Source organism: Trichosurus vulpecula, chromosome 2 (assembly GCF_011100635.1).
Source record: "Trichosurus vulpecula isolate mTriVul1 chromosome 2, mTriVul1.pri, whole genome shotgun sequence".
Lineage (NCBI taxonomy): Eukaryota > Metazoa > Chordata > Mammalia > Diprotodontia > Phalangeridae > Trichosurus > Trichosurus vulpecula.
The window spans coordinates 368033201-368047973 of record NC_050574.1 but is presented as its reverse complement, the minus strand read 5'-3'; the positions used below and the strand labels follow the sequence as shown (position 1 = coordinate 368047973).

At 35.8% G+C, this 14773-nt stretch overlaps 1 protein-coding gene across 3 annotated transcripts in view; it reads right to left on the bottom strand.

Annotated features, from left to right (window-relative positions):
* ITSN1 (intersectin 1) overlaps window positions 1-14773 on the bottom strand; it is a 279862-nt gene that overhangs the window by 143990 nt on the left and 121099 nt on the right. For all 3 annotated transcript variants that reach the window (XM_036744721.1, XM_036744719.1, XM_036744720.1), the window contains 2 exons: window positions 7983-8070; window positions 7698-7837 (listed from right to left, as the gene is read on the bottom strand). In XM_036744721.1, coding sequence (XP_036600616.1) covers window positions 7698-7837; window positions 7983-8070 — 228 coding nt within the window. The remainder of the gene's footprint in view (window positions 1-7697; window positions 7838-7982; window positions 8071-14773) is intronic.

Below are 14773 nucleotides of genomic sequence, written 5' to 3'. Positions count from 1 at the left end.
CTGTACTCAGTAACAGCAATACTGCATGATAATCAACTGTGGATGACTCAGTAATATAATGATCCAAGACGATTCCAAAGGATTTATAATGAAAAATGCTATCTACCTCCAAAGAAAGAACTGATGGAGTCTGAATGCAGACTGAAGCATGCCTTGTGATTTTTTTTTTGCAACATGGCTAATAGGGAAATGTTTTGCATCACTACATATGTATAATCTATATCAAAATGCTTGCCTTCTCAAGATGGGGGAAGTGGAGGAGAAGGGAGGGAAGAAGAAAATATGGAATTCAAACATTTTTTAAAAACAAATGTTAAAAATTTAAATTAGAATTAAATTAAAAATAATGTTAACATTGCAACTATAATGAAGCCATAATGAGTATTACTATAATTGGTGAGCAATATGAAAACATTTAACCCATACAATCACATAAGAAACTGTTGTTGCCAAATATATAAGATCTGGAAATGACAAAGAATGTCTTTATATTTTCCAGTGTCTGCCAAAAACAAAACCAACAAGTGGAACACTAACGAAAATATAATTCTGACTCCCAATGATATTCAATTAAGAAAGCTGAGTTATATATGGGACCCTCAGCAATGCTTCAATGAGGAGAATGCTTCTTTCTAACTGTGGAAATTGCTTCCTGTACTCTGTTTTTCTGTGGATCCAGTTCTATCCATACTTCACTTTGCTCTGTTAGTAACGAAGGTCTGCGTGTCCTGCAGCCCCAGCTATAAATGTTTCTCCCTAGTAACACTATAGTCTCATATGGGCAAACACTGACTGCTGTTTTTCTAGTCTAGTCTTTGCCCGTTCAAAAGTATTCTGTCTAGCCATGGCTCTTACGACAACAGCAACAACAAGTACAATAATATCTAGCATTTATATAGTATTTACTATGTGCTAAGTGCTTTATAAATATTATCTTATTTGGCCATTTGGTACACCTTCTTTCCATACTTTGCCTTTTTGGGGGAACCCTAATATCTGGAAACTTCTACACTTGGAACATTCCAAGCTAGAAGCTTCCAGTTTCATAGCTGATTGGTACCTTCCTGCCTGTGACCTCAAGGGTGTAAAACCAATCAGACTTGTCTGAGCAGAACCACTCCCCTGTCTTTAAACACCTGGGCCACCTTCACCCTGGAGCTATCATAACCCCTGAGCTGAGCAATCTGTCTTGAACACAGACCCAGAAGTCCTACAGCACCATCTATACCTTCTTCCTGCCATGGCTTGAAGACCATCGTCCTCTAGACTCCCCGGTGACAAGCCTGGTTGTATCCCTTCACTAACCCCTTCCAAGCCCTACTTTGAAAGTATTAATACCAAGCCCAGTGTTAGGGGGTTAAGTTGATTGAATAGCTGTCCTAGCCTGGGGTGTTAGTTCTGGTCCTGGTGTGAAGGGACTACTGGGCTGCCCAAATAATCTCCCCTTTTTTTGGTGCTGCATCCTATTCCCCTGGGGGTCTCTAGTCAAGCCATATGGACTTCCCTTTTAGGGCCTCCCTTAAACACACTAAATAAAAGGGCCTCGCTTTTAGCAATGATTAGCTCATCTAATTATTCTGCAAAGCCCCTTTTGGACCCAGCAACAGCCCTTGAAATCAATCCATCCTTGACTCTTTGGTCTCACTCACCCCACCCTCACATTTTCCAATCAGTTATCAAGTCTTTTTGACTCTACTTCTTCAATATACAACCATACTCTCCATTCATGCCATTAGCACTATAGTTCATAACCTTAGCACCTCTTACCTGGACTATCATAATGATCTCATTTACCAATCTTCCTGGACATGGCCTCTCCTTTTCAATTAATCCATCATCTAGCTGGCAAAATGATATTCCTAAAGTACAACTATAACCATGTTGCATCCCTGCTCCAAAAACTCAAACACAAGACTCCTTTATTTTTTTAAACCTTTTACAGTCTGGCTCCAGTCTATCCTTCCAGGCAAATAATATTTTCAGCCACAGCAGCCCAACTCCTGGTCTCCATATATGACATTTCACCTCCTCTCTTTGTGTTCTTGCACATCTCATGCTTGTGCTTCCAAAAAAGTTCACTTCAAAGGCTGCCTCCTATAAAAGGCCTCCATGATTGCCCCAATAGTTAGTACTCCACTTGCCCCAAAAACTTTGTATTTATTTTAAACATACTTTATATTTACCTACCTATGTACAGAATTCTGGCCACCTGAGCTGAATGTAACCAACTTGCGGGCAGGGGCTATTTTTATTTTTATTTATGTATCTCTAGCACCCAGTATTTCTTGACATATGGTTCAGACCTGTGGATTCACTGGTATAATGAACTACTAGTGATAAAACTGGGGCAGCTGGATGGCATAGTTGATAGAAAGCTGGGCCTGGATCTTTGCCAAGAAAACCCCAAACGGGGTCATGAAGAGTCAGACATGACTGAAGAACAAAGGGATAAAACTCCTGTCAACTCAGACTAGCAATTGTCCTGCAATTGAGAACCTTAAAGGACTGCCTATAGCACTGTAAAGTGTCTTGCTCACCAATCAGTATGTGTTAGAGGTGGGACTTCAACTCAGTTGTTTGTAAGTGTAAGGATAACTTTCCAGAAACAATGTCACTCAACTGGCACATACCTGGGACTTAATATTAAGTTCGGTGGATTGAACTGAAGTGATCCTGGCCATATCACTTACTGTCTCCATCCCTCACTTTTCATATCTGTAAAGCTACAAAAGCTATGGGCACAGGCTTGGTGAAACGAGCCAGAGCTGATATCAACAACCAGCCTAGTCTGGTCATCCATCTACAGAGGGTTGCCTGCCTGGTCTTTATGAGGACAGTCTATATCTGAGGCACGGAAGGCTTGTTATAGCACAGTGGAAAAATTACCCTGACAGTTAACAGTACAGATCCTTGAAATGCTGAGATAAGAATGCTGAGTATCATACTGAGCAGTTGCAGGAATAATAAGGATAAGTAATTGGCAATCATATCACATAAAGGGCTCCAAATGTGCTAAAGCACAACAGAAGAGTTCCCCAGTGGTGCAGTTAGAATTTATAAACATCATATTCACCACATGGAAATTTCCATTGGGGAAACTTCAAATGAATGATTTAAGTTAAAGGTTTAGAGAGGGCAATATTGAAACTATTTGCAAATCTAAGGTTATCCTTAGAGGTACAAATAAAGAGCTTGGTGGAATTATTTTGCAACCTAAGGCAACTTGAAACATCATTTCATGGGATATTGGTCATTTTGTTTTGCAGTGATAATGATAAATATTTGCAAAAAGATCACCAGGAAGAGAAGTACAGCTTATGGGTCAACATCTATTGCAGAAGATGATAAGGTAGAGAAATTCTATGAATAACTTGATGTGGCTTCCTGAGTTAAATCAAATATGCTTTACTATTCAGTGACTTCAATGTAAAGGTAGGTATAGAGCAATTAGGAAACAAGATTCAGGAATAAGAAATGAAAGACCAAAGGCTAGTACAACAAATGGAAATCTCACAGACATTTATCATAAATACTTTGGGAAGATATTTTAAAAAGCATAAGGAAAATACCAAATAACATTGCAAAAAATGAGATTAATTATACATTAACAAGAAATGGCTGATTACTAATGAGAGTTGTTTGCAAATCAGCTGTTTGTGTATAGTCAGACCACCAATTCATTAAAGTAAAGATAATAATCAACCCCAACATTAGAAGAAATACTATAAATAAGGTGAACTTGGCCATCAGTTGGAGATATTACAACCTAAACTATTTAAATGAGCTTTTTATGGCACCAAATGAGAAATGGATAAAAGAATAGACATGAAAACAACTATCATATTTTTCTCAAAGAAGTTTAATTGATATAAATCAATCATCACAACGAGGAAAGCAAAAAAACTTAGAAACTGTTCTGGACTAGCAAAAGCTTAAGAATTTTTCCCCCCAAGCAGTAAGTTATTGAAATAAGGGCAATACCAGTACTCGGAGTCAGGAAGACTTAAATCTGAATACTGCCTGCGTGATCCTAGGCAAGTCCCATCAATAAAATGGGGATAAAAATAGCACCTACCTCATAGGGTTGTTGTGTGGATCAAATGAGATAATACATGTAAGGTGCACTGAAAACCTGAAGGTGCTAGATAAATTTATAGTTGGCCATTATTGGTACTTAATATAAAATGGCTAGATTCAATGGAGGGAAAAACAAATCTACAGATATGCCTGGCAAGAGAACCAACAAAGCAAAATCTTCCCAAAGACATTTAGGGATGAAACTAGAAGGAAGGAAAAGAACAGAAGAAAAATGGAAAAGATCCATCAAGACTTCTATAGTAAACCCTCTTTTTCCTCCATCAGTAATAGTGGAGCCACCACCCTAGGACTCTAAAGCATCTCTGTCCTCAATGTACTGCCCAAGGAAGTAAAAGTGGTACTAATGAAACAAAGATAAGAAGAACATATGTAAACCAAGTGTACACAGAGACGGTCTATCCTGGAGGTGACAAAATTAAAAGTTTGCTAACCTCTAATAAATAGCTTAAGATATCTGAAAGGAAAGTATCAAATGCCTGGGAAGAGAAAAATCACAGACCTCATTATTACGTGCACCCCCCCAAAAAAAGTGAATGAGAAAACTATCAAAAACTTCTGACTGACATACCTACTTTCCCATATCTACATAATATAAAAACAACCTAAAAGGCACTGAAGGCAAGCTTTGATGAAGTTTTGAAAAAGGCGGGCCAGGAAGGCTCTGGCAGAAGATATTCTACAGCAGACCACAACCTGGTTGATTGAAAGGTGTAAAGAATACAAATATGCAACTATACATGTTGTTTGGTTGTTTTAAAAAAACCCATATTAGATTCGGTAACACAAAACACTGCCTCTTAAAGGTGCTCCTTCAACAAGGTGCAATGATAGCTTTGCTTGATAACTCCTTTTATTATGATAAAGTGAGGAATAAAACAGGTAGATAGATGCTCAGCAAAAGTGTTTGTCACTATCATGGAAGATGACAGCACAGAGTTCAAATCAAAGAGAGATTCCCTATTTAGGGTAAGGACCCTGCAGATGTTCCTGTTTGCAGATAACACATTGTGTTAACTGCATCAACCCTGAAACACTGTAGAACCTACTAAATGAAATCTATAATCACTAAAAATAACTTGGCTTAACAGTCCGCAATGGAAAAACCAAGTGGATGAAGAAAGCCTCATGTTCAGATTGTAATATCCAAAAGAATGGAAAACCCATAGAACTGGCTAGCACATGTATTTTGATAGAAAATAAGTTGGGTCCCAAATTACATAGGAATTGGAGAGCAGTCCTAGCTTTTTAATGATCCTAAGGTTTTTGCTGAGACACACACTCATCTTTTGAAAACATCAATATTTTTCTAGTGCTGCTGCATGGCTGCAAGCCATGAAATACCACAATCTCCAAAGAATTAAAGTCATGGGTCACCCAAAGCCATTGGAGAGATATAAGACAACATAAGATGTGTGAGAATGAGGTGTGGATGGGGTATGATCCTGGAGGGAATGCCCATAGTAATGAGATCATAGCTTCAGTCAACTATAAAGACAAAAAGAATGAGAAGGATGGAAAAAAGATTAATTTTATCTAAAAAGTGGGTGCATAGTATAAAAAACTGTTTAAAAAAATTTGAGATCAACCTTAGTATATAATAGGTTCACTCTGAAATCAGTATCAGTTCCCTTCATATGCAGAATGGATTATCTCCATGTAAGCACTGAGTGCTAATTGGAGGGATGAGAGAAGGGTAAGGCAGCTAGCTCAACCTCCATATCAATTTAATTCCTAGTCTCTTCTAGGAAAGTTTCTACTAGGGCCCATAGGGATATCGCTTCTTTGTTTACACCTTTCTTTTATTGAGTTATGTCTCCAAATAACTCAAGCAACAGCACAAATCTTTATTTTAATGTTTTTAAGAAGTTGGCCACTTTCTTACTATTAGATTATTAAAATACACTCAGCTCTCAAAGAAATATCTTCTCATTTAACTTTAAGGAACAACTGAAAGTCGCAAAGAAATTTAGGGTTGAGATTATGCACTGCTTGTTTTTCGGGATATGGCAAAGTTGTAGCCGTATCTCTAGGATATACTCTAATTCCAGTGACAAAACAAAGTCCCCAATAAGGAAATTCCCACAGTCAATGTAGGTAGGTAAGCACTTTCCCAGAAGCCAAATCTTACAGAACTGCCTAGAGCAATGAGAAGTTAAAGTAACTTAACAAAGGTTACAAGACAGTCAAGAGTCAGAGGTGGGATTTGAACTCAGGTTTTCCTGGCTCTGAGGCCAGCTTTCTACACAGTATTTACATAAATACTGCATGTATAGTCATAGACTATACCTGTATATATGGAATCTTTCACATAAGGACATAAAAGAAAAAAGGGAAAACACACAAGAACTTAACCATATTACATTTCCCTTAAAGTCTATTCATTTGGATTTGTACTATTCAAAAAGTATGTAAATATTTCTGAAGGGTCACACTAGGCCTCAAACTCAAATATCTAGGCAGGCCTTGATTGAGAATTTCAAAATTGAAAGAATATGAAGGACAAATTAAAAAGCATATAAGGTCTGTCTTTTCATAACAGAAAATAGAATGACAGTTATTTGCCACTGACTAATTTGGTGTCTGAATCAAGTATGAAGGCTTTGAAACATGTTCATGAAAAATCTAAGATTTGGGTTATTTAAAAGAATAGAAATATTTGTGATAATACATCCAATTAGATTCAAATTACAGATAAAATCATAAGCTATAACTTCCTTCTCTGGGAAATCAATTAAGACTACATGGTAAAATTAGCAATATAAAACCAATTAGTATTCTTAAAGTGACTTAAAATAATGTTGAAGGAGAATATCAGAAAGAGGCTGTTTTTAAATCACTATTGCTTTCATCAGTTTTTAGTAGTGTCTGCTTTTTCTTCAAGTGCAAATATAACAAACCACACAGCATTTTTACCACAAAGAAGCAATGACCACATACTAAACAACAAAACAAACACCTACACTCAGAAATCATCATGAAGTTATGATGTAGCAGAAAAAGTCTTGGTAAAGAAGAAAAAATAAAACCACTTTATAATGGCATTTTAGAAACACAAACTGGGAGAACTCAAGTTGCCTATGAAAAGTCAACACGATATGGGCACTAAAAGATAGAGGCGGATAATTCTTAAAATGTGTCAGAATCAAATTGAGATTATTGATCCATACTTTGCCTGAGACTACTCAATCAGTCCTGGTTTACAATGCAAGGGAGTCTTTAAATATTTCTCCTCTACTCTCCGCTCTTCTTTTCCACCCCCTCCTCTTCTTTCTCATTCCCATCCTTTGTCTTCTCTTTCCATCTTTCCTTCCCCCTCCCCCTGCGCTCCCCCTCTCATTCCCTCACCCCTCCTGAGAATTTCTCCATCTCTGCCTCTCTTGCCATCTCTCTCTCTCCCCCTTCTCCCTTCCTCCACATCCTTCCCAATAGGGGAAAAAAAATGGAATTTATATTTCTCCCTTCTGTATAAACTTTTAAGGCTTTTGCAAAAGTTGACAAATCAAGTTAATTAATTTTACTGCCCAGGATTAAAACACAAAGTTATCATCAGATAAATCAGAAAAACGGAGAGCACACATATACAAACATTTAATAATTACCTTTAGCTGATTGTTGAAAATATCAATCTCCTGTAGCTTTGATCTAGTTTCTTTCTCAACCTCATCCAGCTGGTCTCTCAGCTGCTGACGAGCAAGTTCTTTTGCTTCTAAGGCTCTTTTAAGTGTAAGAAGGGAATCTCCTGTTTAAAAAAAAAAAAGCAAATTGAACAAAATCTAAGATAATGATCAGTAAAACAAATAATTCTTAATGTCTTTTTTTATTGTTTCAAAAAATGCTGGCCAATTAAGAAGGATAAATGAAAAATTTTAAAACGAAACACCTACTGTGCAAACTGTTTTGTTGAACTTGTTTTAATTGGTCATTGAGTAACTGTTTTTCAGGAATCAGCCTTCCAAGCATTTGCTGAGATTCCTATGGGAAAAAAACAATAAAATAATTAGGTAAGATAAATGACCATCCTCATATCAATTACCAGGCAACGCATAAGACAGTTTTCTCCTTCTCAGAGACTGTCATCATAAATTCATCTATTCAAATAGGCAATGTAACTTAAGTAATTGTTTGAGGTTAATTCTCATTATTGAAACTGAATTCATCTTTAGTCAGAGTGGTTCTTGCTTTTTTTCAAAGGAAGCTCTGGTTTGCCAACTGCTTTTATACTGGAATAAGGTTGAGATAGTTGTGGATTCTCTAAAGTTGCATTTATTAACTGCTGCTTTAATGGTAGTCAATACATTAATTGCCATCAAGTGACAACTAAAAGAAAGTTGAATTAATGATTTCAAGAATTCAGCAGGATGGAATGTGCACACTAAGGTATACTGCATCTTTTGTAAGTTGGTTCAATAACTGAAGCAAAATGTTAATATTTAATCAGACTAAATCTTAGGTCTTTCAATATTCTTTAGTTAGAAAACAAATAGAAGAATGTTCTTTTTGTTAAATAAAATGTTAGTGGTCAAAATGTCCAACAAACTACTTTTTTCCCCAAAAAGAGAGGAGATAAGGTTTTGACATAATCACAAAAATACACAATTTAAATTCTAGCCAACCTTTTTGTGACTGAAGGAAAACATTTGCTATTGATTAAGTACCCATGTGTATAAAGGAAAATTAATGCTAATGTTTTGGGCAACCTGATATGCAATATATTTAGGACTCTAATTTGTGCTATAAGTATCCACTTGTGGTTTCCAGAAAATACAAAAAACAAGACAAAAATTGAAAGTCATTGAGAGGTACTATTTTCTGTTCTAATTGTAAAGAGTTTCATATTTAAACAATTCTTGTTCCCAAAGAAAGGTGAGTAAAATTTCTCCCCATCTGTCCTGACTCTAAATCGGGGGTTCTTAAGTATAAATTTCAGAGAGTTTGCGAAGATGAATGGGGGAAAAATACATTTATTTCAATACAATTGTTTTCCTTTACCTTAGATATTTTATGATGCACATTCATTTGAAAATAAGGTCAACTGAAATTAATTTGGTCTTTTCTAAACCATCCAAAACCAATGCTATGCATTTAATTCTATGTACTTAAAAACATTATTACGAGCAGGAGTCCATAGGATTCACCAAATTGCCCAAGGGATTAATGACAAAAAACAGTTAAGAACCTGTACTCTAAATGAAAATTAATCCTTGGCTAAGAGCCAGTCAACACTCTCAAAGTTTCTTTTCAAACCCATGATTACCAAGAATAACATGTGGCTTATCCTACTGAAATCATGTTGATGACTTTTAAGTTTTTAAACATGATTTTTAAAGACATGGTCCTTCCTTACAGCCGCTAACAAAGATGCATTTTGAATTCGTGTTTACTAAAGCATAGTAATATGCAGGTTCAGGCACAACTACCATACATCCTGTGGTTTTGAGGACAATGATGAGGTTAAGAAAGTATTCTTTAACAAGGGTTTGCAAATGAAATATTCTGTGTCAAATCTGCCCAGTTAGAAAGACTGGTGTCAATTTTTAGATACAGGATGGTGCCAATTTTAAAATAATGATAATATACTTTTACAATGGGCATTTGTCAAGAGAAAGTCACGAATGTGAAATTAAAGAATAGTCATCGGGCAGGTAGGTGGTGCAGTGAGTAGAGCACCGGCCCTGGAGTCAGGAGGTCCTGAGTTCAAATCCGGCCTCAGATACTTGACACATTTACTAGTTGTGTGACCTTGGGCAATTCACTTAACCCCAACTGCCCTGCCCAAAAAAAACCAAAACAAAAAAAAAAGAATAGTCATCGCCCCTAAATTTCCCAACTATGTATTCACCAGAAGTTAAAGAAAAATATAACAATGGAGGAAACTCAGTGATGCACATTAATATGGATATAATAACAATAACAATATTGGATTTTTAAGGTCTGAAAAAAGTTTTTAGAGACATAATTTCATTTTATTCCTATAGAATACAACGCTGTGAGGTAAAATAGGTGATGTAGGTAATAGAAGTTTTTCAGGCCCATTTAAGAGATGAGAAAATCAAGGCTAAAAGAGATTAAGTGATGTGCATGGTCAAAGAGCTACTAAGTGTCAGAGGCAGGACTTGAACCCAATTCTCTTCCTCCTGGAGATCTGAAATAATTGCCTCTGAACAAATCTGATATATTTTTATGTGCAATTTCCACATAAAATAAAGGCACTTTAAAAGGCATTCTTTGTGACTCAATTTTCAGATCCTTTTTCAGATTAAACTACCCAATCACTGGAAATATCAAAACACAAGGAATATAGATCTTCAAGAAAATCATGTTGGTTTCTTGGTATTTCTTCAACTGCCAATTCTAGAGCATTGCTTAGATATTTTACAACGCACATTCATTTGAAAATAAGGTCAACCGAAATTAATTTGGTCTTTCTAAACCATCCAAAACCAATGCTACAATTATCTCTACATGATCAGACAGAAGCTGCACCAGAACTACAGTTAATATGGTGAAATTAACTTGCAGAAAAATACTAATGTGTGAAAGTGTGAAAGTCTCTCTCTCTCTCTCTCTCCCCCCGCCCCAAAACAAACTCTAGAATAATTCTAAAGTAAACTCACGGTGAAGTCAAGATGGCAAAGTATGAGGAATAGGACCCACAGGAATCAGGAAAGCCAAGAAAAAGTCACAGTGAATCATTTTTCTAGCCCAAGGCAACTTAGAGTGTTATGTGATGAGGAGTATTCTCAGGGCAGAAAATGAAAGAGAAAACAGAGCACCAGAACTCATTGAAAATTAGAATTGGCTGATTCCATAAGACATTAAGAAATAATAAAGTTAAAAAAAAGGAAAGAAAAACAGAAAATGTGAAATATCTCATCAAAACAAATAAGCTGGAAAATAAACTGGGGAGAAAAAATTTTAAGAATTGTTGGACTAACTGGGAGGCATGACCAAAAAAACCCCATCAAAACTAAGAACCTGGATACCATATTTCAAGAAATCATAAAAGAAAATGCCCAGATCTTTTAGCCAAAGGGAGAAGTAGAAATGGAAAGTATCTACAGGTCACTTCCTAAAAGAATCCCCAAAAGGAAAACTCCCAGGAACTATCACAGTCAAAATCCAGAACTCCAAGGCCAAGGAAAAATATTTTAAGCAGCCAGGAAAAAAAAAAAAGATACCAAGGATCCACAGTCAGGATCACACAAAATTAATCAGCCAATACTAAAAACAAGCAGAGAACTTGGAACATGATATTACAGAAGGCAAATATCTAAGCTTATAACCAAGAATAACCTACTCAACAAAACTGAGTAAATTGGTAAAGGGGAGAAGATGAATCTCTAACAAAACAGAGAACTTCCAAGCATTCCTGATGGAAAAAACAAACAAAACTGAGTAGAAACTCTGACATAGAGAGGAGTCAAGACAAGTGTAAAAAACTATATTGCAAGAAATCATCAGGGACTAAAACAAGGATAGACTGCTTAACCTCTTATATGGAGAGATAATACGTGCAACCTCTAAAAACTCATAGAGGGAGTCTAAGGAAACAAAGCCCCTGGGAATGATTTTATGTTTTCATTATCTCAGTGAGGAAGAGATACTCACTGGGAAAAGGAGAGAGGAAGAATGGGGGAAATTACCACAATTAAATGGGGTATACACAAATAGAAGTCTATATGAAAAAGGGACAGTACCGGGGAGTGGGTCACACTTCAACCTCATTGTCATCTGAACTGGTTAAAGGAGGAAAGACTATACATACATAGAGTATAGAAATACATCTTAACCAAGAGGTTAATAATAGGAAAAGATGATAAAGGAATGGGGAGAAATAAGAGGGAGTTTAGAGTAAGAGAATGATTGGTCAGAAGCAAAACTATTCAACAGTAGCAGGGAAAAAAGATAAGGATAATAGGATAAAGAGAAATCTACAATTAACAATCATAATATGAATGGGATGATCTTACCCATAAAAAAAGGAACAAGGTATCAAAATGGAATAAAAATTAGAATCAAACAATATGTTGTTTTACAAGAAACACAAAGAAGAATGAAAGAAGGAAATGAGCATTTATTGTCTACTACATGCAAGGCACTATGCTAAACGTTTTACATATATTACCTCATTTGATCCTCACAACAATAGAATTAAAGAGCTGGAATAGAATCTATTTCTCTTCAGCTGAAGTTAAAAAAAACAAAACAAAACAAAACACAAGTTGCAATCATGATTTCAGACCAAGCAACAGAGAAACTACACCTAGTTAAAAGGTGCCATAGAAAAGACATGTCAATACAAAATTTAAACCTACCACATGGCATAGCATCTAAATTCTTAAAAAGCAAGTTTTAAGTTACAGCAAGATAATAGTAGAGGACCTCAACTTACTCCTCTTAAATCTAGATAAATCTAAGAAAAAAAAAGAGACCAGATTAACATTTTAGAAAAGTTAGATATGAGAGACCTCTGGAGAATATTGAATGGGAATAGAAAGGAATATGCCTATTTCTCAGTTGGACATGTTTCAGGATAAACATAAAACAAATGAAGAAAAGCAGAAATGTTGGCAATAAATGATCTTTTTAGCAAAGATTAAAAATTAGTTGACAACTAAACTTAATCCAAAAAAATAAGTGGGTCAAAGAAAAATCATAGAAATAATCAATTTCATTAAAGATAATAATGACAATGAGACAGCATATCAAAATTTATGGGATGCAGTCACAGCATTACTTGGGGTGAAATTTATATCTCAATACTTTTATTAATAAAAGAGAAAGATCATATTAACAAATTAGGCACGCAATTAAAAAAACCACTAGAAAACTAATTAAACCCCAATTAAACATGAAAATAAAAATCCTGAAAATAAAAGAAAATAGTAAAATTGAAAGCAAAAATCCCCATTAAATTACTAAATAAAATTGTATGAGCTTTAAAAAATAAAATAAATAATCCATTAGTTAATTTAATTTTTAAAAAGGAAAGAAAAAATTATCAACATCAAAACTGAGAAAGGAGAATTCACATCCAAGAATATGAAATGAAAGCAATATCAGGAGCTATTTCACCCAACTATAACTAAAAATCTAAATGAAATGGATAAATATTTGCAAAAAATATAAATTACCCAGGTTAAAAGAAAACAGAACACTTAAATAATCCTATGTCAGAAAAAGAAATTGAAGAAGCCATAAGTGAACTCCCAAAGAGGAGGGAAAAACCAGGATCAGACAGATTCAAATGAATTCTATCAAATATTTAAAGAATAATTAGTTTCAGTACTACATAAAATATTTTTTTTAAAATAAGTTAAGAAGGGGCCCTAAGACATTCCTTCCATGAGACAAATATGATCCTGATGTCTAAACCAGAGAGTCAAAACAGAGAAAGAAAAACTACAGACCAATGAATACTGATGCAAACAATTTACATGTTAGCAAGTATGCTGTAATAATATATCGCAAAGATCACACCAGGCTCTATTTCTACCAGGTATGCAGGGCTGTTTCACTGTTAGTGCAATTATAAACATAACTGACTGTATTAAGAACAAAAAAGATTTTATGATTTCTTCTATAGATGCAGAAAAATCTTTCGACAAAATACAACATTCATTCCTGTTAAAAACACTAGAAAGCATAGGAATAAACAGATTTTTCCTTAAAATGGTAAGCAGTAGCTATCTAAATGTAAGAGTCAGAATTATCTGCAATGGAGCTACCAGAAGACTTTCCAATAAGATCAAGGATAAAGCAAGGATGTCCATTATCACCATTACTATTCAACATAGAAACACTGGCAGTAGCAATAAGAAAAGAAATTGAAGGAATAAGAATGGTCAAGGAGGAAACAAAACTATTACTTTTTGTAGATGACGTTACAAAGAACAGTATGGAATCAATTAAAAAAATTGTTGAAACTATTAACAACTTCATCATAGTTGCACAATATAAAATAAACCCATACAAATGATCAGCATTTCAGTGTATTACCAATAAGATACATCAGGAAAAATTATATTTAAAATAACTATACACAACATAAAGTACTTGGGAGTCCACCTGCCAAGATACATATGGGAACTATGTGAATACAATTACAAAACACTCTTTACATGAATAAAGACATCTAAATAACTGGAGGAATGTTAAATACACATGGGTAGGCAGAGCCAATATAATAAAAATGACAATAGTGGTATCTCAGAGGCGGAGCCAAGATGGCAGCTGGAAAGTGGGGACTTGCTTGAGCTCCCTGCCCAGGTCCCTCCAAAAACCTATGAAAAATGGCTCTGAACAAATTCTAGAACTGCAGAACCCACAAAATAGCAGGGGGAAGCAGGGCTCCAGCCCAGGACAGCCTTGATGGTCGCAGGGAAGGCTCTAACGCACGGATCTGGAAGTGGAGCAGAGCAGAGCCCAGTGTGGGCTGCGCCAGGACCAACCAGAGTGGGAGCCAGGCCCATGTGGTGGGAGGTATTAAGTAGCAGATCAGAGTAGGAGTGCAGAGCCTGCTCAGATCTGAGTCAGGTCCAGGTTGGTGGTTCTTGGGGGAGGAGGAGCGCTGCTGTGGCAGAGCTGGCTGTATAGAAATAGCTCTGAAAACAACAGCTCATCCCCTCAAGCTTGGCACAAAGTACTCTCTACTCTACAAGCAGGCATACCCCAC